General features: G+C 37.9%; 2 protein-coding genes across 7 annotated transcripts; both read right to left on the bottom strand.

The window, feature by feature from the left end:
- Window positions 1-306: 306 nt before the first annotated feature.
- On the bottom strand, window positions 307-11,979 carry SNRPN (small nuclear ribonucleoprotein polypeptide N). Of its 2 annotated transcripts, XM_042941246.1 has the most exons (8): window positions 11,961-11,979; window positions 6,707-6,764; window positions 4,358-4,509; window positions 2,241-2,352; window positions 1,663-1,815; window positions 1,080-1,218; window positions 586-711; window positions 307-482 (listed from the first exon to the last, which is right to left on the bottom strand). In XM_042941246.1, exons 2-8 carry the CDS (start codon window positions 6,707-6,709, stop codon window positions 445-447), a joined length of 723 nt encoding a protein of 240 aa, XP_042797180.1. In that variant the 5' UTR covers window positions 6,710-6,764; window positions 11,961-11,979; the 3' UTR covers window positions 307-444. The 2 variants fall into 2 exon arrangements, with proteins under 2 accessions (XP_042797180.1, XP_042797179.1); XM_042941245.1 differs by lacking the exon at window positions 11,961-11,979 and having other exon boundaries at window positions 6,707-6,796.
- On the bottom strand, window positions 6,713-25,749 carry SNURF (SNRPN upstream open reading frame). Of its 5 annotated transcripts, none has more exons than XR_006203409.1 (5): window positions 25,631-25,749; window positions 18,766-18,861; window positions 13,210-13,335; window positions 11,961-11,997; window positions 6,713-6,764 (listed from the first exon to the last, which is right to left on the bottom strand). XR_006203409.1 is itself a non-coding variant. In XM_042941247.1 (4 exons), the coding sequence occupies exons 1-3, from the start codon at window positions 25,642-25,644 to the stop codon at window positions 13,230-13,232; spliced, it is 216 nt and encodes a 71-aa protein (XP_042797181.1). In that variant the 5' UTR covers window positions 25,645-25,749; the 3' UTR covers window positions 6,767-6,853; window positions 13,210-13,229. The 5 variants fall into 5 exon arrangements, 2 of the variants coding, with proteins under 2 accessions (XP_042797181.1, XP_042797182.1); XR_006203408.1 differs by having other exon boundaries at window positions 6,729-6,775; XR_006203407.1 differs by lacking the exon at window positions 6,713-6,764 and adding an exon at window positions 6,799-6,853.
- Between the last annotated feature and the right edge of the window lie 201 nt (window positions 25,750-25,950).

Here is a 25,950-nt window from a genome sequence, read left to right as displayed (position 1 = left end):
GTATGGCACATTAAAGTGGAGGAGGCCATGTGTAAGTCTTAGCCCAGTCACTTAAACCCCGGTCAAGAGTTTTCTTGTGTCAAGGTTACTGACAGGTATCAGTCAATGCACAAAGTGAAATCTGGGAAGCTTAATCAGGTATCACAACCATTTTATCTTAAGAATTAAAGAGAAAATTATTTAAATACATTGCTTAACAGAATTCACCTCATCCATAATAACTTTAAGACCAGAAAAATCCCAGTCTTCATTCTGACCTCAACAAAGTCAACAGGCAAAAAAAAATGTACAACATACAGCAGTACCTTGCAGTTTAATTGCTCTGTGCATTTTATTAGCTAATATTAATGCAGCAAAGAGGGAACAAAAGCTCACAAACACTCTACACAGTTTCACAAGAGACATTGCAGGGAAAAAAGTGACTTAAGAAGGATCAATAGTATCCTAGGGTCTTGGTGGACGCATTCCGGGGGGAGGTGGACCTGGAAAAAAAAAAAAGCAAAGTTCCATGGGACCATTAGAAAAACATCATATAAATATTCAAGGGCCCGGCTGGCACCACTGTGCAGAAGTATAACCACTCACCTCTAATTCCTGGTGGTGGGGGTCTCATTCCTGGAGGGGGCATGCCTATTGGCGTCCCTCGAGCAGGGGGAAGCCCAATTGGTGGGCCCATGGGTGGTCTCATACCAGGTGGAGGAGCCATAATGCCTAGAAAAGAAAAATGGCAGAAATAAAGGCCTCATAAATGAACTCAGCAAATAACACAGAATAAAACACAAAATAGTATTTAAAGAAATGGGCCTAAATATTAAGCAGAGAGTTGAAGAATTTCTCCTGGACCATTACCACATAAGCCATCCTCAACACAAGAGTCCACAGCTTTTCATTAAAAAGTATTGTTTAAAAGTAGGAAATATACTCCAAGCAACTAGTGAGGTACTTAAAGGGCTGGTTCTTTGTTCAGTATCTTCTTATGGTATTTTTAGTTATCACTTCCTCAAGATGATACAATGTTTTCACAAAACACCTATATATATCTGAGAACCAAATTCTCTTACTTCCTTAGGATTCCTTACCTGGAGGTGGTGTTGCTCGGCCCACAGGAGTGGGTGGGGTCCCCCGTCCTGGTGGGTACTGAGTTGGGGCTCCAGCAATGCTGGCAGTAGCAGCAACTGCAGCTGCTGCTACAGTGCCTCTTCCCTGTGGAGTCATTACCTGAGGAGGCATGGTCAGATATAGTAAAGGTAAGGCGCATCCTCTCATTATTCACATACAAAATAAATGGTGAATACCACAGCTTATTAAATATGAAATAATAGTTGGGTTTTTTTTACTTCTTCCATTATTTTCATTAAAAAAATCTTGGCACTAACACATCCTCCTTTAAACCCAACATGCCCTATTTTAATCTAGTAAGTCCTCTTACATTTTCTCAACTCTGGTTTACCCAGCCATATTTCTCTTTACTTACCAATACTGGTAAGTAACTCTTATCAAGGTGGCTTTCTTTAATCTTTTCCCCTCCTAATGTATATTTGTCTTTCATCACTCTCTATAGCATATGCTGCTTACATAGCATAAGATGTGCACTCAGGCTTTTAAATCTACTCTGCCTCTGGGCACTTTCTCTCAATAATATAAAACCTCCTAGTTCCTCACCTGTTGGGATGGCCCCCCAACCCCTCGGACAGGGCCTGCTAATCCAGCAGGAGCCTGGGGAATTGGAACACCAGCTGGCACTCCTCTGCCAGCTGCCCTGCCAACCCCAGGACCCCCTGCAGCTCCAGCAAGAGGTACCCGAGCAATGCCAGTCTGAAACAAGAAAAATTAGTTTGAAATCAAATGATTTACCAAAGTTATCAATAATCTTATTCCTAAAAGATCACTGCTTTCCACCATTTTTCCTACCACCCAGCTTATATTAGTTCTATATTCACAGCAATAGACAAGTGTACCATGGAGGCATTCAGCAGATTAAATGTACATCTGTCAAACTGTGAATACAAATAAGACACTTCTAACCTTATCTAGGTAGTACCCAACCCACAGAATAACTCTTTAGAAAGTCCTTAATCTCGAAATATAGACAAGTAAGAACTGACATTAAGTGCTAGGCACATTTTATTTAACAAGTGTATACTATTTATTGTGCCTCGTTGTACCTTGATTTAGCATCATCTCAAATAATGTAATGTCCTTCCACACTAATGTTCTGTCCTGCCCTATGTACTCCTTACATCTTTCGGGGGTGGTCCTTCCACTGTCATGGAGACCAAGTTCTCCCCACGTAGTAACACCAGACCCAAAACCCGCTTTTCTTCACGTTCTGGCTGCTTCGCATTCTTTGGCCTATAGAGCAGAAACAAATTTTAGTAAGGTAAGTTAGGGATCACTCACTAAAATATTTACATTTCACCTTAATAACACATACACATGACAATAATTGATGGCAATATATTCATGCTATTACTAAGTTATGACAAGACAAAGGCAAAAACAAAACACTAGACTCACTGACATATAAGGGTAAATGTTAAAGCCCTTTTCCTATTAAAAATTTACAGAATGTTCCCTCAATGTTATACTACAGCAAAACTAATTTCTTCTTCATGAAACTCAGATGAAAATGATATGGCTAAAACTTTCAAAAATGTGTTTTCATGTTAAGATGGGAAGTATGTTTTTTAAATCATTTTCAACTAAGTAAATCTGGGTGACAGACAACTAAAATGGGAACACGAACAATGAGGTCATACCAAATGATAAAGAAAAAACAGGCTTTGAATTAGAGACACTGTTGTATTCCTGGCCTTTATATCACTTATATAACCATGGGAAATCTTAAAAATTAAAAAAAAAACAAAACTCTGTACAAAGTCACAACGGTCAGAAGCAAAAATCTACATACTTAAAAGCTACTGACACAATATTATTCAAAAATTGTGAGTACTATCACAGAGAAAAATGCACAATTTAAAGCATTATCCATGTGAAATTATCCCCATAACTTAGTGAAAGATGTTAAACAGAGAAATTAATATGGCTAAAGTTCTCATCAAATGCCTTCAGTATTTATCAATGTCATAAGGGTTTATTTTAGATTATTTAAACAAACAAAAAAATAACACTGAAACATTCACCATCTTAGAATTTCTGATATAACCCTACTTGTTGCACAGGAAGGAGACTGAAAATACATGAAAAGGGAAAGATAAAGCATATGTTATGAATTCTATTCAAATTTGCCTGACAGGAACAGACTACAGCAGGCAGGTGAAGGTGTGCATCACCTACCTTTTTCTTCATTTTTAATAAAACCTAAGTGAAGTGGGCAAATTAAAATTCTGAATAGTATATCATAGACTGTGGCAATAAATTAAATCAAGCCAAGAGTCAAGAGTGATACCTTGTAAGTTCTGCCCCATGATAAAAAACAAAGCCATCTTGAGTGTCCAGAGATATTACAAATACCAACTCAAATACTCTGAATGAAAAGTCAACTGAATGGAAATAGGATGCCACTAAGATCCACAAATTCTTGTGATCTTATTGCAGAGGGTCAACAGTGCTCTATGAAAGGAAGCAAAGAGGAAAGCCTAATGTGGTAAGGTACAAGCACACAGGATATTCCTGAAGAAATTAAATGGGCAAATCAAAAATATAATAGAAGTAAAGAGAGTTAAGAATTGACACCACGTCAACACTGAACATAACGATTTTGACAAAACAAGGTGCATGCAAAGAGGCTGGCTGAACAAATGTTAAATCTGGCCTAGAGTATTCTAATCATATCATAACTCCTCAACCATGAAGAGTAAATTGTTATTCATAAGATCCCTTCAGTCCAAAGGAATGCTACAGAACTTAATAAGATTTATTAACTTTTTAAATAAATATAACTTGATACTCTGCTCATACAGTACGCTTCTATTCTAAGTTCAGTTCATAACTGTGTTTGCAAACTTAAAACAGTAGTGTAAATACAATGACTTCAAGACTGGGAGACTGTAGGGGCACCTGGGTGCTCACTCAGTTATGCATCCAACTTTGGCTCACATCGTGATTTCGTGGTTCATGCGTTCAAGCCCTGCATCGGGCTCTGTGTTGACACTTCAGAGCCTAGACCCTGCTTCAGATTTTGTGTCTCTCTCTCTGCCCCTTCCCTGCTCATCCTCTGTCTCTCTTTCTCTCTCAAAAATAAACATTAAAAAAAAAAAAGACTGGGAGACTGATCTTCTAGGCCAAGAGGTTAGACAACAGACTAACCCTACCTCCTTCAGTTACCTTCTATAATCCCTTACTCCGATTATCCTCTCCCTCAATATCCCATTATCCAAACCCAAAGTGGTCTTACTTGATCTTTCTGAATTCATCACAATCACAGAGGATCAAGTTCATATGCTTGTCAAAAGCCTTAAAGGTGCCAATGAAGATTCGGCCATCTTGCAGGATACATCGCATTCTATAGTCAATGTGTTGCAGCATCTTGCTGCTCTTTCCCACAGTCTGAAATGAGTAAGAAAAGCTGTCTGCAATTACTTTATAACCCTCCCCACCATTTCTTCCCCACTCCTATATCAATCCAAACTTTGTTTCCTTAACACCTTTTCCCTCCCATGTTTTCTCCAAAAATACCTTCACAGTCAAGATACTGGACCAAATTTAGACCCAGGTCAACTCTACTCTGTGGAATCCTCTACTTCTCAGAATGACTATGCAGTTTCCCATCATCCTATTTCTTCCTCATCAGATTCACAAATCTAGTTTCCTTTTAGTATTCTGATTCCTCTCCTTTCCCAATTCTAATCCCAAATTCCACCCTCCTTCAGAACACTTGACCCTGTGGACTATTTCTTTTCCCCTAGATATCTATCCAAACAGTGGGGAATTGCTACCTCCATCAAAAAAAACTTTCCAACTCCCATCAACCCAATGCAAATAGAAACCGCTATTTAGTTCCCCAAAGGCCTCTGTCCTAGTTATATCAAACCCTGTATCTCCTCCTACTCAGAACTTGGATCAATGTTTCTCAAACTTGTTTTGGTTTCATTTACCCTACTAAGGCACTTTTTAAAAATATTTTTATCATGGGGCAGCTGGGTGACTCAGTCAGTTAAGTATCTGACTTCAGTTCACGTCATGATCTCATGGTTTGGGAGTTCAAGCCTAGCATTGTCAGTGAGAAGCCTGCTTGGCATTCTCGCCCTCTCCCTCTCTCTTCCCGTCCCCCACTTGCTCGCACTCTCTCTCTCAAAATAAATAAATAAAAACTTAAAAAAAAAAAAGATTCTCTCTCTCTCTCTCTGAGCACCTGGGTGGCTCAGTTGGTTAAGTGTCCGACTCCAGATTTCTGCTCAGATTATGATCTCACGGTATGTGAGTTTGACACCGAGACCCACACTGGGCTCTGCACTGATTAAGCAGAGCTTGCTTGGGATTCTCTCTCTCGCTCTGTCCCTCCCCCTCTTCTCTCAATAAATAAACAATAAATAAAAAATAGGCCACTAATTCTTACACCTTAAAAAAAAAAAAAAGATTCTCTCTGCCTCTCCCTCACTTGTGGGCACACATGTGCTCTTTCTCTCCCTAAAATTTTACAAATTTTATCCTAAATCACCCACTCCACTGAAATTTTAAAATGTTGATAATATTGTATCTCTATTTATATCCTGTGGTCCTTTGGAACACCACAAGCCATTGTAAAATCAAATATTCTTTCCACTTCTCAAAATCAACTCTTGCTGCCTTGGAATGTCCTTCCTGTTGAGAATACATGTTCTCAACTATCTAAACTTTAACAGAATACATGCTCTCAATTATCTAAACTTTAATAGAACCACAAACCTGATTAGGATGCTGTATCTCTTGACAGACTAATTGTGTGTGTGTATTTACCTAAGCCTAATGTCCTAAATCCCTCCATTTTCTTTTCTTTATTTAAAAAAAAATAATGTTTATTTATTATTGAGAGATGGAGAGACACAGAGCATGAGCAGGGGAGGGGTACAGAGAGGGGAGACACAGAATCCGAAGCAGGCTCCAGGTTCTGAGCTGTCAGAACAAAGCCCGACACGGGGCTCGAACTCACAAACTGCGAGATCATGAACTGAGCCGCAGGCAGTCGCTTTATCAACTGAGCTACCCAGGTGCGCCCCCTCCATTTTATGTCTACTATAACCTAAGTAAGGGTCCTCCATCTTCAGGATGGTCCATTATTATTGTAAATCATGTAAATCATGACCAAAACTCTCTTCTGTATTTTCTCACATATAAGATCCCTCTTAAGATGTTTTCCAAACCAGGGTGCCTGGGTGGCTTAGGGACAACTTCAGCTCAGGTGATGATCTCAGTCTGTGGGTCCAAGTCCTGTGTAGGGCTCTGCACTGACGGTACAGAGCCTGTTTGGGATGTTCTCTCCCTCTCTGCATGGCCCTCTCGCTCGCTTGCTCTCTGTCTCTCTCAAAACAAATATATAAACTAAAAAAAAAAAAAAAAAAGATGTTTTCCAAATCATTTTATCACTAAAATAGGAAAAGGGACATAGCTCTTCTTCAGTTGATATTCCACACAATGAGATGCCATCTCTAAAGACTGATATCTTGTTTCTAACATCAAGAACACAAAGACACCCCACACTCTGGTAAACTATTATGTTAGGCCCTTCCAGTAGCTTTTCACCCTTCTGCCTTAATATACATCTTACCATGGTTGCTGTTCCACCAAATCCAATGTCCGAAGAAAGGTTTCAGGATTCTTAATACCTAAGGGAAGGCTACAGATAAAGGTATGACGCAGGTTCTCCTACAAACAATGCAAGCTTGGGGCAGAAGCTTCAAACAGTAGACGGAGCCTGCAGAGGAAAGCATGATCTAGCTGCACTGCAATCTACCATGTTTAAAAACAGGCAGACAATTTTGCATGAAAATCACCATAACAGACATATTTAAAAACACCTCCCATGTTCCATACCCACCACATGAACACCAAATTTCACTATTCCTTCACCTTAACTTCCACATTTTACACACTTAAAACTGACAGTGTTTATTAAATTTTTATATTATGCAGACATTTTTAAATGTCTCAAAAATCACTTTAATTTTCCATTCCAAAAATGTAGTGTTTTTTTTTTTTCATCCTTACTTTAGGTGGTGCTTCATTCTCTGGTCCTAAGTTAACCCATCATCTCAACTTCAACATTTTGATATATCCCTAAGCTTCATAGCCATCTGAATTATTCTCCTGAATTAGTTAAAATTTTGTTCTTAGCGAAGCCACCTAAAGGTTTTCAACCTCAAAATTTCCCTCCTTGACCCTGCCAAAACCTCTTCAAAGTAATTCTAAATAATTTTTTTTACCAAGAACCAACTGCATTATCATGTACCTGCTTATGACGTCCTATGTTAAAATGGAGCATAAAACAACTGATTACTTGCTTATACGGATATATAGGTAATTTTCTTAGCAATCAAAAGAACATGATTATAACAGTGTTATCATTTTTCCCAACATACTAAGGAAATTCCTCTGAGTATGGCAAACAAATCAAAACTAGAAAAAAAAATCTCAAACTACTAATTATACTTATTTAGAAAGCAAACACACAAATTATATTACTCTTGAATGGGAATTTGGTTTTATGAAAAAAAGTAGCCTAGTATCATAAACAAAATCTGATGTAATTTTATTTTTAATAATACAAACATTTTCAGTAAACTTGTCCTCTGTCTTCCATGGAGACATTTTGCAAACAGCTAAGTATACTGATTCAGTAAATTATGAATCCTGTATTTTAGGATGTGAAAATAAAATCATCAAAATAGTGGCTGTGAACCATAACATCAGAACAATAAGGTAAAAGAAATGTTTTGAGGACAGTTTTCCATGTGGAACTATATGACACTCGATCAAAAGAGAACAGAATGGTATGAAAGAAAGAGTTCAGTAAGAATAGGTAAGATGTAGAAAAGAGGTTTCCCTATATTTACAAAAATTTGATGGCAGTTAAGTACATTATGAGAATTTTGGAGTATCAGATTTTCTAAAAAAATAAATTCCTGGTATTAGAATATCTCCTAACCTTTGTTCTCCAAATGCAAACTATCATGCGCTTTTTGTGCATTTTTTTTCTTAAAGACTTTCTGCCTATACTGTCCTTAACACTGTCCATACTTCTCCAACATTTACCATAAGTGACTATAATATCTATAAACTTGTCTCTTTTCCCCATCTACCCAGTGTAGGTCTTCAAAGATACAATGACATCAAGGATACCCTCTTTTACAGCATCCAACATTGTATATGACTTAATGTTTTGCATAAAACTGACATGTAATGATCTCAAAAGATCTGTTCAAATCAGCAGACTGGCATGCCCTCCTCTCCCCAAATCAATGTAGTTTGTAACCCAAACTCACAGGAGTAGTTTAAGGTCTATAATATAGATGTTCTGAATTCTGACAGGATTATCTATAAATCAGAGTCTAAATTCAAGAATACTTACATATTTTTTACCTCTAGTCATTAGCTATTTTCATTTTTTATATCTACTAAGATTTAAAATCTTCAGCAATCCATAGTAACAGAAAGTAAATCATCTACAAAAACAGAAAAAAAAAATAGAAACAAAAAAATTCACAGCAACAGAAAGTAAATAAGTGGTAACCTGAAGTTGGGGGTAGAAACAGGGAATGTATGTAAATGAGCATAAGGGACCTTACTTTGAAAATGGAAAGTTCTCAGAGTTCCTGGCAATGGCTGAAGTCAGTAAATTTACAAAAATTTCGGTGATTTTTTATGGTATATACATTATACATTAGTAAAGCTGGTTAAAATGCAAAATGTCAGGATCTTTCAATAACGTGGAAAGTTTGTAACACTGCTTTTTATATCACCGTTACTGCAAAAAAACAAAACAAAACATAACAAAACAGAACAAAAAAAAGCTAACCACTCAATAAGACACTATTACTGGAGCATACCCTTTTTACCATCAACAATGGAGATATGCTACCAAATACTTAGTCACAAGACAGTGATTATTAGAAAATTAAAAGATGGTAGGGCTAGATTTCAAGATTTCATTTAAGGGAAAAAAATGTAATCACAGAAAGGTATCTTACAAGGATTAATGCAATGGAAACCAGCATCAAGTGTGCATTTAAGGTGACACCTCTCCAGCAAAAATTTAAAATTCAAAACAAAACTTTTTACCTTCAGATGCCAAAAAGATTTGAAAATACGGATTTTCCCATCAGCCTCAGTTTGAAATGTTCTGTCCCACCTGACATTTCAGTGAACACACAACTATCAGACCTAATTCACAGTTTAGCTGTAAGAAACCAATAAATTTAAACAATTGTATAGCAGAAGAATAAAAAGGGAAAGCCAGTCAGTCCTGCTTCTGTCCTTCATCTACCCTGAGTTTCTAAATCCCTTCCACAACTACTAAATGTTGTTAACCAGTTATCAAGTATAAAAATTCACCTCGACATATGAGTTACAGACTAAGGAATTGGAGGGGTACATGGGTGGTCCACTCGGTCAGGCATCTTACTTTGGCTCAGGTCACGTCTTACAGTTTGTGAGTTTGAGCCCTGAATTGGGTTCTCTGCTGTCAGCACAGAGCCTGCTTTAGATCCTCTGTCTCCTCCTCTCTCTGCCCCTCCCCAGCTCATCTGTACGTGCTCACTCTCAAAAATAAACACTAAAACAAAAAATAAATACTGATTTCTCAAAAAATTCTTAAAAAAAAAAAAAAAAGAACTGGAGACCTAGAGAACTGGGGATATGGGACATGTAATATGATACAAAATATTTTGTATAAAATAAGGGATATACATACATATTACTCACAACTCAGAAAAGGGGTTGACTAGAGTGGTTAAGACAGACTTCCCCTAATGAATAGGACCTGAAATTACAAACAGTTATCTCTTATCCCTAAATTTAGTACACTATAATCATGAACCCTTGTAACAGGAAAATGATATATTACTTTGGAGATTGATCAAATATATCTTCACAACAAATGACAGCAAAATGCCTCATGAAAAGGAAAAGAGTAGCAAAATCATAATGCACTGATGAATTGGCAGTTATGATAAATCTCCTTACATCAAAAGGCACATAAGCAAATAAATGGTCCAAGTCCCTGACTCAAACATTGTAAGATTTTCCACAGAAGTTCTTAAACTTTTGGGAACTTTTCTAATGACAAAACTTAAAAAAAAAAAAAAAAAGTGAAAAGATAAGATGGTTGGGGCACCTGGGTGGCTCAGTCTGCTAAGTGTCAGACTTCAGCTCAGGTCATGATCTCACAGTTCGTGGGTTTGAGCCCCACATCGGGTTCTGTGCTGACAGCTCAGAGCATGGAGCCTGCTTTGGATTCTGTGTCTCCCTCTCTCTCTGTTCCTCCCCCACCTGTGCACGGTCTCTCAAAAATAAATAAACATTAAAAAAGAAGGATGGTCAAACCTAGCCAAGTCACATAAAGCAAATCAGAAATCATATAATGATGGTAATGCATTAGTGCTCATTCAAATCTGGTAAAATAGCACACCCTTCACAGAAAAACGTACAAAAAAGCTTAACAAGTAAAAGGAGGTAACACAAACAAATGGACAATATTCATCCAGAAAGCAATGCCAGTTTAAACCCCACACACACAACACACACGCACACGCACACACAATTTTCCTTTTTTGGAACTATTTATCAAAGAAAAAAAAGGCACCACAGATGGTACTGAGAAACTAGCACTAGTAGTAATTGTTCTAAATGGCAATCAACAATGCTTATGATGCTGTCAGCAATGGAACAAAACATTTAAGAGTCATACTAATATTTATACCCTGCAGTCCTTACCCTAGACTCTTATCCTAATAAATTTAACATACCAAATATATCTTTAAAATATAGAACTAATGTTTATAACAGCATAGTAAAACTAGGAAAAAAAAACAAGTACAAGGGAAAAGTAAATAATGAATGAACTGTCATTTATTCATAACAAATGATAATTATGAGCACTAATAAAATGAGAAAACATTAATGATATACATTTAAGTGGAATAAATACAAAATAAGTTTGTTAAAAGCATGATTCCAACTAAAAAAAGAAAACGGGAAAAATTAAAGAAAATTCAACCTTATGGTAGGTTTAAAAATCTTTGGTTTACTTTCACATTTTTCTTGGCTATCACTTGGATGCTTTAGATTTTTATAGGAAAAAATGAAGCATATCAATTGTTAAAATATCTTTAAAAACCTACCCATCTACAATTATTCTTAGACTAATTGTTAGATTTGACCTTCATCCCAGAAATTCATCTGATTCTCTACCTTGTAATGTTTACTTCATTTATATACACTCTTTCCTATAACCCCTTTTTCTTTACAACATTCTATAGTATCACCACTCATCCATTGTCCCAACCTGGTATTTTCATCTTTGAATGTGGTTCTCTAAGATGCCAGTCAACTTTAAGGAAGAGGATTAATTTTAGGCGTTGCCTACCATTTAATCTGTTACAACTATTCTAGTCTGTTGCTGTAATTCCAAATACAGCCACCGACCATACATAAATACGATTACTTGGTTGTGTGCCAATATTTTTTTTTTTTTATAAAAACAGACAGTGAGTGGGTCAGATACTTTAACAATCCCTGCTGTAGAATAATCCTAGTAAATGAGTGCTGTTTAACTAGCACTTGGGACTAGAATAAAACATAACATCAGAAAATTGTACTTGCAGATAGATTATAATGTAGGATTTAAATAATAGGGGTACCTGGCTGGCTCAATCAATAGAGCATGTGACTCTTGATCTTGAGGTAAGTTCAAGCCTCATGTAAGTAAGGTAAGTAAGTAAGTAAGCAAGCAAGTAAGTAAATAAGTAAGTAAGTAAGTAAGTAAGTAAATAAATAAATAAATAAAATTATAGTTAGGAACTTACAAGAGTATATGAAATGCACTGAGAAGCCAAAACATTCCTGGTTAAAAAAAAAAAAAAATGAATTGTTCAGAGTCATTTAAAGATGGCCCTACTCTGAGAACAGCTGGGGACAATGACCAGATTCTATTGCGTGAATCAATTCCACTGCCTTACAATCAATTCCAGGTTATTATTACTGGAGAATGCTGAGTAAAGGATTCAGCAGGGGAGAATTTTTCTCAGAAAATTTACATTTTTTCTCTTTTGCTTTAAAAGTCAAAATAATAGCTATAAACAAGTCTAATTAATTTGAGTTGTGGGGTAATACATAAAAATAGAAATAAAGAAAATCTAGAAGAAAATTCATCCAAAAGTTCCCTTTCTCTCCTAGTTTCTAAAAAGTGTATTAAACCCTTGGGGTCATTCAAATCTTAAAATTTTAAGGTCACATAAAACATAGAAAGACAGACTGTAAATAAATCTACATCACAGTGAAAAAATCATGGATAATATTTTATTACATTGTCAGTTGAATCAAATACACTGATACATTATCAGCTGATTCAACTACACTGTTGAAAACAAAAATGAAAAAAGAGAAAACAAAAAAAGGAATAGTTAGCAAATATGCATGGGAAATTATTTAGCTTATTTAAGAATGTGATGTATATTTATAATTCAGTAGGCACAAATGATATGTAGTTAAAACAACCAATGCAGGTAAAAGTGTAGCGTCATCAGGCACTCTATTATTTTCAGGGCAAAAGAGACTAATACTTTGTAATACAGTTTAGAAAAATGTACCCTAAGGTTATAGTCCTGATTCAATTTATTTTCACATCTGCATATCTGAGGAAATAATTCCATCTGATAGGTTATGCTCAGCAGTCCACTGAAGCTTTATTGAAACTACCAGGAAAAAAGATGAAGTTTCTCACAAAAGGTAATTACAAAACATTGATTCACAAGATATTTAGCAGCCATTTATAATGAAGTATGTTCATATAAGATTAATTTGAAAAATCAATAGAATTTAGATATGAGTAAAACTACTTAACAAGCATATATAACTGGGAAAGTAAAATATCAAGGTAAGAATGTCAAGATCCTATTGCTTTTACATTTTTTAACTTTCTGCTTGTAATATGAAATTTTTAAGGAAAAAATTTTAATATATCCCAAATAACTAAAGTGACCTCGAAGCACATTATTTATTAGTGACCATGACTGTATCAGCTCTAACCTGGTTTTTCACTTGAAATCAGCTAACCTGGATGTTCCAATACTGCTTTAACCACCTCTTGGTGTCTCTGCTAAGAATGCCTGTCTCAATTCCGCCTGGAAATCCAACACAGGTACTTGCTGCTGCTGAGATCGCCTTGGGTAGAGCTGACACCTATGACAAGAGCACAATACACATAAATATAAAAGAGATTTGCCTTATATGGATAATACCAAAGAAAATGTGGAGACCCTTACATTTAAAAAGATCCTCAATTAGGGTCAGAGCATTGCATTACCTTATGAAGAGACTATTAAGAAGAAACAGGAGTCTCTGTGTACACAGGAATGTGCAAGGAACAGGATACTTACCACTTTGGATAAGTAGGATACTATTGAAGGAATTTTAAAAAAAAAGTTCTTTTGGTTTAAAAAGCCCTGTATTTGAGTGCCTGAGTAGCTTAGTCAGTTGACCGTTATACCCTTGGCTCAGGTAATGAATGATCGCCTTTTTCAGGAGTTTGAGCCTTGCATCAGGCTCTGTGCTGACAGCATAGAACCTACTTGGGATTCTTTGTCTCCCTTTCTCTCTGCTCCTTCCCCACTCACCCTGTCTCTCAAAATTAAATAAACAAACATTTTTTTAAAAAGGTGGAGACACCATCAGTACCATATCCATCACTCACTTCCCAATCCTATCTGGAAACAATCCTTTAACCCCCAGTAAGAGGAGTGAGGCATTTGCTAAGCCATTTTCAGGAGATGTTAAGACTGTCATCCATTCTCTTACTCCTGAGTAACCACCTGAAACAAGGAACTACCAGGGCCCAGGCTTTTTAGAGTCTCAAACTGTAAACTGACTACCTATTAGTCAGAAGGGAATTCCACAGAAAAGCCCTTAACTTATCCCTATGGATCAGTAATCAGGCTGTGAATCTGATTCTAAGAATGATGAAGAAATGTACAAAGTGTTACTGGCTAACAAAACAAGCATAAAAAGTAATCACCAGCAAGTCTTCCCTTGTTAAGTACGTGTGTGTGATGTGTGTGTATGTATATATATATGTGTGTGTATATGTACGTATGTATATATATAACTATTCCATAGCAGTTAGATTTGGAAACGGGTTTCACAAAAGGTATTTCACTATTTTCCATAGTTTTTAAATAACATTTAAAAAAAATTTAATGTTTTCTATTTTTGAGATAGAGAGTGTGTGGGAAAGGGGCAGAGACAGAGGGAGACACAGAATCTGAAGCAGGCTCCAGGCTCTGAGCTGTCAGCAGAGAGCCTGATGCAGTGCTGGAACTCCTGAACCACAAGATCATGACCTAAGCCAACGTCAGACGCTTCAACTGACTGGACCACCCAGGTGCCCCAGTTTTTAAATAACAGTTTAAACATTCTGTTGTATGATAAAGAATTGTGTTAACCTTTGTCCATGGTTTCTGAGAAGTAACCTCTAAATCCTTGAGTTTACCAAGTGATAGGAGTGTGCCTTCATTATTCGTGGTGGGCCCCTTGGATCACACCTGAATTAATGTTAACAAGATGTTCAGGATAAGGGCTGGCCAAGGCACAAAGACCAACCATGTGATTAGAGTGTGGGGCCTTTGAGCTTGATCTCCTGGGAAGGGATGGCATAGAGTGAGATGGACTTCAATCATAATGGCCAATTATTCAATCATTTCAAATACTAGAACTCTAATAAAAACTATAGAAGGCACACAAAGTTCTGGTGAGCTTCCTGGTTGGTGACCTATACACTGATGTGCTGAGAGTCTATTACATCCTAAGGACATGGACATTACAGATCTTGCCCTAGAAGTCTCTTCAGTTGGCTTATCCTGATTTGTATCCCATATTGTAAACTTAATAGTAAGTATAGTGCTTTCTTGAGTTCTGTGAATCATTCTAACAAATTACAGAACCTGAGAAAATAATGGAAACCTTGAATTATATCTAGCTGTTGAAAAGTTCAGGTGGCCTAGAAACTTTGGGACTTGCAGCTGGTATCTCAATTGAGGGTCATCTTATGGAGAACTGTACCCTTAATGTGTCAAGTCTACATTAACTCCAGAGAATCTGAATTACATTGCCCATGCTTTTAAATTGTCCCATTCTAATCAATGAATAATTAAATCTTTATTTGGGTGTTCTCATTTCCAATCCTTTCATTACCAAATGGCAACTAAGCCCCTGACCTAATAAGGTTTTAAAACATGTTTCAACCAAAAAAAATTTTTTTTGATTCTTTAAACTCCTATTGGAGTGTCTCTTTTGGGTTTAACCTGAAACCCAACTGAAGATTAAGGTAAAACTGAGAAAATAAGATGCAGTACACATAACATTTACTTTGTGAAATGCAGAATGTAAATTTAGAAAAACATCTGAAGGGCGCCTGGGTGGCTCAGTCAGTTGAGCGTCCAACTTCAGCTCAGGTCATGATCTCATGGTTCATGAGTTCAAGCCCCATGTCAGGCTCTGTGCTGACAGCTCAGAGCCTGGAGTCTGCTTCGGATTCTGTGTCTCCTTCTCTCGCTGTGCCCCTCCCTCATTCATGCTCTGTCTTTCTCTCAAGAATAAATAAAACATTTAAAAAAATTAGAAAAACATCTGAAAGGGTACAGAAAATGGTCTCTCCAGAAGACTCTCCGGCCCCAATCTCCAAATTCTCTCAAATTTACAGTACATCAATAAACAGGAAAGACATTCACCAGCCCCCAAATCCAAAACTGATTACTTGATAGATCTATTAGAAGAAAGACTAACCATCAATTTCAGGAGTACAAATCACTTAGCTTCTATTAATAGTTATGGTTGGTCTGTGGGATGTTCTGTCTGCAAAGTTTTAGTTTTTATTCAATTTCATTTTGTATCTTGGATGCAACATGAATAGCAATCCTTCATTAGCCATTAGAACTGGTGTACACACAATTTCTCAGGAATACTGTCTTTTAGTTTGGCAAAAGGTGGGATATTTATGGATTATGATTAAAATAAACAGACTATAACTATCAAATATCCCAATCCTGAGAGAATCCTGAGCATATGTACCAGGGCTTAAAGAATATCCATACTGCTTACCCATCCCCATAATCACACACTCTCAAAACAGAGAGAGGTTACTGGGGAAATTACACTATTTTCCCTAACTCAAAATTCCCCTCCTTCATTTTAGCACTCTCTAGTATTTACATATAATATATACAGAAGTCAGGAAATGAAGTTACTTCTTCTTTGAAAGTAACATGTTTCCAAAGATGCAGACAAGAAAATGACACCTAAGGAATGCTTACAGAAGATGAGGAAGAGATTACCTGTTATGCTGGTGCACACTGATCCTGTATAAGATAAGGGCTCTAACAAAATATAACAAATATGATAGAACCATTAACCACTAACAAAAGATCTCCCTCAATAAACCCCCCCAATACCTCCACCACAATCTCTAAACAACCTCAAATACTTCTAGAGACTCTGGGGAAAATGTCACTTTTTGGGGTGTCTGGGTGGCTAAATTGGTTAAGCGTCCAACTTTTGGTTTCAGCTCAGGTCATGATGTCATGGTTTCGGGAGTTTGAGCCCCTCAACGGGCTCTGAACAGGCAGCATGGAACCTGCTTGGGATTCTCTTTCTCTCTGCCCCTCCCCCACTTGCACTATCTCAATCTCTCTCAAATAAACTTTTAAAAGTTAAAAAAAAGAAAATGTCACTTTTAAGAGTTTTGCAATTACAAAACACATTACTTTATAAGAGAAAATTAACATGGCAAAAAGTCTATTATAAAGGAAAAGTTATATAAAATATTCATTCATAAAATACTTCTTTTCAAAGTAACTCCCCAAATAAAAATGTAATAAAAGAATGAGGTCAGGTAGAATAAATAAAATAGGGAAAATGAGGAAATCATTAGCCTCACCAATAATTTAAAATGTACAAGTGAAAATATATTGCAATATTCCTACAAGTAAAATGTGCAAATAACAAAAATAGGAGACAAAATGCTACTGCCATTTTATAACAGCTTTTAAAAAAAAAAAAAGCCTTACATTTGAGGGAGAAATAAATGTAAATAATAATGAATATTAACTTTCAAATTGACTGTCCTTATCTTTGTTTATAATAGCTAAGAAATGCAAAACAGCCTAGGGGCACCTGGGTGGTTCAGTCCTTGAGTGCCCAGGTCATGATCTCAAAGTCCATGGGTTCGAGCCCCACTTCAAGCTCTGTGTTGACAGCTCAGAGCCTGTAGCCTGCTTTGGATTCTGTCTCCCTCTCTCTCTGCCCCTCCCCCACATGTGCTATGTCTCTCTCTCTCTCTCTCAAAAATATATAAACATTAAAATTTTTTTAAAAGAAATGCAAACAGCCTAAATATCAGTAAGCTAATTATGAATGTAATTATGTTATCATACCACCCCTCCTCTAAAATTTGTACAATAAGGTTGATTTATATGCAGTGACATACAAAGACCCCCCCCCAGATATATGATTGCAGAACAATAAATCTTACATATGTAGGCAAACAAATCACAAGTATGCCTTCCTCCTCTCCCTACCATGTGTGCATACACATGAACAAACAGAAAAAGATCTGAAAGTATAGACATCTACATACCTGTGGGTTATCTCCAGGGAGGGAATGGGAAACAACTGATGGTAAGTTGAAGTGAATACTTTTTACCTGAATGTTATGTGTTTTAAAGAGACTATACTCATGTATTTTTATTACTTGTAATTGTGGAAAATAACGAAATTAAACAGCTTTGGGAAAGGGCCAAAAATGCCACCCACTGATACTGTCAAGATTAGAAACAAAATACAAGTTCCAATAAATACTCAGTATGTATCAGGTCATTAAAAATGTTGATATATCTTATATTAAAATCCCCCTTCTGGAAATCTAAATTTAAAAGTGTATCTACATGTAGATATCCTAACTAAGGAGAAGGAAAAAATGTGTACATTTCAAAAAATTTTAATTTTTTTTAATTGTTTATTTACTTTTGAGAGAGAGACAGAGTATGAGTGGTGAAAAGGCAGAAAGAGAGGGAGACAATCTGGAGCAGATTCCAGGCTCTGAACTGTCAGCGCAGAGCCCGATGTGAGGCTCAAACTCACAAACCATGGAAGTCAGACACTTAACCAACTCAGCCACCCAGATGCCCCATGCATTTCAAAATTTTAATTGGATAAATGCACTAAGCAAAAATAAAAATCTGAATATTGCCAAGTATAAATATAAATTAGCATTCCATCAAATGCATAGAACATTTTGCAAACATAGAAAAAGTAGTTTAGTAACAACATAAATAAAACAGGTATGATTTAAATATCAAAGTTGAAAGATGTAGAACTTAATGAAGATATAATCCACATACACATATGGGATAAAAAAATGCACTTTACTAAATTTTTGAACAGAAATTAGTACCACATGTTTTAAGAATAATTTAACCATTTTGCTATATTTTCTATATTACAGTCCTATGGTTCTTTCATTAATAAATTCATTTCAATACACCCTCATTGCATTATACTTTGTTCCAATTTGAAAAATAATTATGACCTAAACTGGTTCTCAACCCAGAATGTACTCACTCTTGGTTGCTCAGTGAGGCTGTCCTTCTACGTTTGACTTGTACTTCCACCTCTGGTACGTGCTGCTCCGTGGTCCGTCTCAGGTGTAAGCGGTCCCTGAAACAAAAAGCGGAATTTATTTGATAGACTTCAATAACTTTAAAATAACCACTTAAAGGCTTATTTAGAGCTGTATTTAATATGATGGCGATTTTAAAGTGCTTATAATCTAATTAAAACAAGGTACAGTAGTGGTGTGCTTGGGTGTCTCAGTTGGTTAACCATCTGACTTCCTCCCATGTCATGATCTCATGGTTCCCGAGTTTGAGTCCTACATCAAGCTCTCTGCTGTCAGAGTAGAGTCCCAAGCACTTGGGATCACATCTGCCCCTCTTTCTGCCAGCCCTTCCGCCATTCTCTCTGTCTCTCAAAAAAAAAAAAAAAAAAAAAAAGTACAGTAGTAACATACATCAATTGTGTCTCAATAAAAATGGGGGAAAATAAACAAGACAAAATTTAAATATTAGAATACCTTCCAACAGTCAGGATCTATCCTAAAGCCACTTTCCCCTTTAGAAGCCCTTTAATGTCAGAAAACAGCACGGTGTGGTGGGGCGAAGATGATATCAGTTAAGCAAAAATAAAGTATTTCCACTTATTTTTACATGTACAGATTAAAACTTTACATTCACTGAAATACATTTATATACACTGACCTACTCACTACCCATACCTGCATAACCCTGAGAAAACAGCAATGTTGATTTCAAAACTAGTCTGAAAATATCTTTTTAGGATAGATCCTGTAGAATAGAATAAAGCATAAAGCTGAAAATATAGAATTTCTACTTAAGCAACTTCCTATGCAAATGCTGTTTTCCTAGGATTTGCACAATAAGAGATAAAAGGGATGCTTAAGCAAAAAATACGTAAAACCAGTAGAGCTACCACCATCTTATGATTTGCAGAACAGCTCACAAAATGGCTGCTCAATGGATCTAAGCATGAAATCTTGCACTTGGTATTCCATGTTAGAAACTACAGGAACCACTCCTAAAATTGCAATTTAAAAATGTTAAATCAGAAATGATAGAAGGAAAAACATTTTATAAAAGTTACGCAACATAATTATTTGAAAGCCAGAATTCAAAGGAAATAGCCCCAAAGCTAATTCTCTGTACTCTTGCTATTTTAAAATTCATGTTAGAACCAAAGTAATACAATCAAATAGCTTTCTAGTAAGCCCAAGGTGTTTTATTGCTTCAAAAACTTTAATGTTCTAACCAAGCAAGAGAAATCATTTAAACATCACATCTGTACATCAGATTTTTAAATGATAAGAGTATATAATTTGATAATAACAAAACTCCACTTCAAAATGGGTGAAAGATTAGAACAGACGGCTTTCCAAAGACATACAAATTTACATTAGCATGAGAAAATATACTTAGTATCACTATAGTCATTAGGGAAATGCAAATCAAACTATAAACACAGCACTTCACACCTCAGGAGTGAAGGAGGAGGTGGAGAAATTGCTAGTCAGACCATGAAATTGTGCAGCCTCTGGCACTTCCTAAAATTGTGAACAATATAGTTAACATTTGACACAGTAACTCCACTCCTAGAGGGAATGAAATAAGAAAACATTAACTTGAGTGTGATTGTTCTTAGCAGCATTAATCATAAGAGCCAAAAAGTGGAAACAACCCAAAGCACAACCACCAAAAAATGGATAAACAAAATATGGTGTCGTATGGTATATTCAATACAATGGAATGTCATTCAGTCCCAAAAAGGAATTAAGTATTTACTGATGAAACATGGCTTCACAAATATACTTAATACAATATTATATTAAAATTATATAATAAAAAGGTCTATGTTCATGGACAATTATGATTAACCTAATAGTATAATTAAGAATACATCATTACCAAAAAATTTTTAAAATGAAAATGTTCAGCTCCTTTACCCCTTCATACCAGTTGCTCAGCATGAAAGGATCTGAGTTCATTTAAGAACCAGCATACGAATTATTCAATTTTTTGAACCCATTTGTAAACCCATTTTACCCATACATGTAAAATCATCTATAAGCAGATGTGTTTTGATAACATTAGAAGTTTGTTCTAAATATGCATACATGTGTTTGCATTTATAATCTTCCTACTCCATTTCCAACATAGAAACCAGCTTTCAGAAAATAAGCATTTAAAGGAAAAAAGATGGGGTGCTTAGTTGGCTCAGTTGGTTGAGCATGCAGGTATGGGACTCTTGATTTTGGGGTTGTGAGTTCAAGTCCCACGTTAGGCATACAACTTACTTACAAGTGATCAGATCACACAATGTTTTTCCCAGTAGCCTAAACACTGTCAAATATTTAATATGCCTTAAATCCTACCAAAAAAAAGAAAAAAAACTTAATAGAAATTCAACTACTAAGATCTCAAGAATGAAAAATAAAAGAAAATGTGAGGTCATCTCAGTCTACAGATCTCATAAAGAAAGTCAGTTCCTCTCAAACAAAACCCATGGTATCATTAAAAAGTAAATTCTAAGCCATCAGCATTCAGGAACTAGGAGGCAAAAGAAATCACTTCCTTACCCAACATTTGTTAGTGAAGGAGACAACCTTAACCATCAACAACTCTTACTCAAGCTTCCTGGCTCTGGGCCACAAAAGAGGCGGGGATAAAGGGGACCCGCAATAAAATCCAAATGGAAACTGAAGATCAAAAACTTCATTGTCCCTGTCAGGTTGAGACAATACTCATGCCCTGATTACTTCAAGGATTCTTCCTAAATATATCTGAGCACAAGAGTGCAGTGTCAAAAAGAAACTCAAAACAGATTGAAGATCTAAATGTCAGACCTGAAACCATAAAATTCCTTAGAGAAAACATAAGCAGTAATTTCTTGGACACTGGCTTCAGCAACATTTTTCTACATGGGTCTCCTCTGGCAAGGGAAACAAAACCAAGATTAAACTATAGGGCTTGCACCCAAATAAACAGATTTTTCACAGCAAAGGACAACACCAACAAAACAGACAATCTACTGATTGCATTCTTGGGGAGAATGTAAACTGGTGCAATCACGGTGGGAAACAGTATATAAGTTCATCATAAAATAAAAATAGAAATAGCTTATGATTCAGTAGTTCCACTTCTGAGTATTTACCCAAAGAAAACAAAAGCACTAATTCAAAAAGACACAGACACAGGTACGCCTGCGTTGACTGCAGCACTATTTTTAATAGCCAAGATATGAAAGCAACCATATAAGTATCTGCCCATAGACGAATGCATAAAGAAGATGCAACATATATATTCACATACAATATTACTCAGCCATAAAAAGTAAAAATTTTCCATTTTTGACAAGATGAATGGAACTAGAGGGTGTTAATGATAAGTGAAACAAGTCAGAGGAAGTCAAATACCATATTATTAACAGCACTATATGGTGAAAGATGATAACTACATTTGTGAACACAGCACAACATATAGAGTTGTTGAATCACTATGTTGTACATCTGGAACTAATAGAGCATTCTGTGTCAACTAAACTCCAATTAAAAAAATTAAGAGATTAATTTTGAGGCCGTGACATCTTATATGTGGAATTTTTCAAAAACAAATCTGAGCACATTTAGAGTAAAGGGGAGAAATTAAGATGTAGCATCACCACATATACAGAAAGTATTTCAGCAAAGAAGCACTGTACAGATGCACTAGGCAAACCAAGTTAATACAAAATAGTCTCGAAATAAACCCAAACCAGACAGTACTTTGCCCTAGATAGCAATACAACAATCCCTGGACTGTTTCCTCACTTTAAACCACAGAAAGGGTTCACACTGCCTGATCATTTTCAAAATGATTTTCAAAAAGCCCACATACTTAGCCAAATATTCAATAGGCTCAGCAGAGACCTTGAAACCTCAGAGGTCTTTCCAAAGGGATCCGCCATATTGAGATCCTAAGCCTGAGTGAAAAACTACAAAATGGCTGACCGGTGTAATACACACTCATTTTGCAAATAGCCAAAATGATCAGAAGTTAAATCAAAATATAGTTATTTGATGCTGTATGTATATACAAGTAGGAAAAATGAGCAACAAAATTCCAGACTTCTGCTATTTTTAAAACTACTCAAAAAGATTCCACAACAAGCTCTCCAAGGCTTCTGGATTTACGTTTTCCTTAATTACATTCCAACTCAGCACAACCAGACATATTGTTTGCGATAGATGAGGGGAAAAAAACGAAAGAAAAGAAAAGAGAAGAAAGCCCATCAAAATCCTGCGAAGAAAAACATCTTTGAAAATACCTCCCACAAAAGGTGGAATACAGAATACTAGAATAGTTACTTTGTTAATTGTACTTTCTCACCAAGTTTTCATAGTAGCTCCAACTTCAAAACTGATCGATCAAAAGTATCACTTTAAAAACAAAACGGGGGCAACAATTCCCTAATTCAATACTCATACCCCCGCAGCATTCTACTCTTCTGATGCTCTCCTGTTCTTGAGCACACGAAATTTACAATTCTTAGCTCCTAAGAACCCTGGAGAAGCCCTGATGCCCGGTTTAAGGAAATTGTCCATTCAAGCAACATCACGAAAGGAATATCCAAAGATTAAGAAATAAAACACACTCTTAAAGGTGATGCAGGTTTAGAGTGATCAAATCTGGAAAATGGAAATCAAATGTTATAGGAAGGAGAGTTGTTTAAGGGGTTACTGAATCCCCTCTGAATATTAACAACAATTAGATTGTTCACAATACAACCTAGGGAATCTATGAAAATGAAAAGCTGGGCCTTTCTAAAAAGTCAGAAAACAGATTTAAAATCTCCTGCACCAGTAGCACTGTGGATCATAGGATGGCTTTGCCTTTCTTGCCCTCCAGGCCCCCATCTCTCCTTTCTACAGCACCATAGAAAGGCAGGGGCACAGCTTGGCTGCCAGTCCACGCAGGCATAGAATATACAAATCCTTTGCCTCATTGTCCTCTCCTGTTGGAAGTGACCTTATGGGGAAAAGGGGGGGGGGGGGGCTCAAGGTACAGGCTCAACAATTCTGTGTCCTTCCCTCAACCCACTGCAGCACAACAGGGAAGGAGCAGCCATTACAGCGGACAGGTGAAGGGAGGTGGCAGCCATCCCCACCAGGCGGAGGCTGCGCAAACCCCCTCCTCTGGTGCCCGCCCCACTGCAGGGCAGAGACGCTGTTTTCTGTTGCGCCTGCGCATCCCAAATCCTGCACCCTTCCCTACTGCAGCACTTCGGAGGGGGTGGCTATCTACTCTTGCCCGCCTCCTCCCCTTAGCACCACGCTTTGAGGATGCCGCTGAAATTGCCGCGCGGCAGAGGCTACATAAACTACCCCTCCCCCCCACTGCGGCACTGGGGAGGGGGTGGCTGCCCCCTACCCTGTCGCGCCTGCGCAGATTTGCACATCTGCAGCGGCAGCCATCTTTGGCGAGTCGCACAATGCTTGTGACGCGGCACTGGACCCCTAAGAGCCCCCAAGCGACTTTCGAAAACCTTACTCCGAATGCAGAAAATCAATGCAAACAGGAGACACCTCTGCAGTATTACAGCCCAGAACCTGCATGACTCTCACAAAATTCATAAAGCAAGCTCTGCACACCATATCCGTAATCTTACACCAAAACCACAAAAACGAGGGACTATAACAAACATTTCTTCAGCCATCCCTTCAGGTGAGCGGTGGGCAGCAGCAAACACTTAAGACTGCCTCAGGTCAGAGAAAACTGAATGTTTTCCCTTTTCCTCAAACTGAGGGCTGTGGACCACTCACGGCTGCATCAGGCCTTCACCAAATTCCCTGTCCGCTGCCTCCACCCCAACGCCCCTTCTTACCACGCTCACTCTACCACAACCGCGGCGGCCACTCGGCCAAAGCTCCCACAACCGCGGCGGCCACTCGGCCAAAGCTCCCATACACCACCATCACCACCCCCACTACCATCCAATCGCCTCCCTCCCATCAGCAATAGCATGGCTGCTCCGCCGCCCCCACATATAATATACCCAGGTGGGTCACCCTTTTCAGTGTGCCACCCTTTTTGTATCACCCTCATGGCAGCCACCCCCGCCGTCCCTTCCCACCACAGTCCCTCCCTACCACCACCATGACGGTCACTTGCTGCCCCCGCCCACCATGGCCACCAAAATCACCTTGCTCGTCACCCTGCCATCCCCTCCATTATCACTAAAACAGTGGCCACCTCGCTCACCCCCAAACCAACAGCATGGCCACCATGGCGACCCCTTCGCTACCACTGACACCATGAACAGCCCACCTTAAGCTCCCTCCCACTACCACCATGGCGGCCACCATTACTAAAACCACCACTGTGGACACCTCACCCCAAATACCCCTCCTTACCACCGCCATTGTAGCTACCCTGGTACCCCGCCCCCCCCATACCACTGTCACTTTTACCGTATGTCCTACCTTATCGTCCCCTCCTTGGTACTGTGGACTCCCCACTGATCCTATCCCATCATATCTTCCCCTGCCTTTCACACCACGGCCATCACAATGTATCCTCCCAAACCACAGTCATGGCCTCAGATCTCAAGGACAAAAGGCCACTCTAGAAAGGATCTGATGGGACACACTAGAGTGATATATACCAGCCAAGACACAACACGACATGGACAGAACACTTTCCGAGGAGGTACAACCAAGCCTCAAAGCCTCATTCAGTTCCCCAGAACAAAGAACCTTAGGGCCCGGATTCCGAGTATATACAACAATACTCCCAAGTTCGGCAAACTTGGAACATTGAACAAACCAAAATGAGTATTTCCCAGGCTGTCTCTAAGGGAAGACATCCACACAGCTGACCTGGCCCGCTCCATCGCGCTGCTAGCCGCTCCTCAGAACAGACCTTCAGGCATCTCCGGCGACCACTCCACTCTGTGTTCCAGTCACTGCGGCAGGGCTAATCACACCAGTTCCACCTGCGCATGCGCAGCTAACCACCCCTCCGACTTTGGCTGCGCAACCGCAACTGTTTGCCGCAGTGCTGAGGTCCTGCCGCAGTGCAGGGGTGCCAGCGCCCCCGCCAAGCGGAATCGTCGGGGCCTGATTTCTACTGCACTTCAAATAGCCAAGGCGCTAGCGCCTTTTGAGAACACCACCACCACTCTGAGTTTAATGGCAAG

The sequence above is a fragment of the Panthera leo genome, chromosome B3 (genome assembly GCF_018350215.1).
Source record: "Panthera leo isolate Ple1 chromosome B3, P.leo_Ple1_pat1.1, whole genome shotgun sequence".
Lineage (NCBI taxonomy): Eukaryota > Metazoa > Chordata > Mammalia > Carnivora > Felidae > Panthera > Panthera leo.
This window is presented reverse-complemented; position numbering and strand designations above follow the sequence as displayed.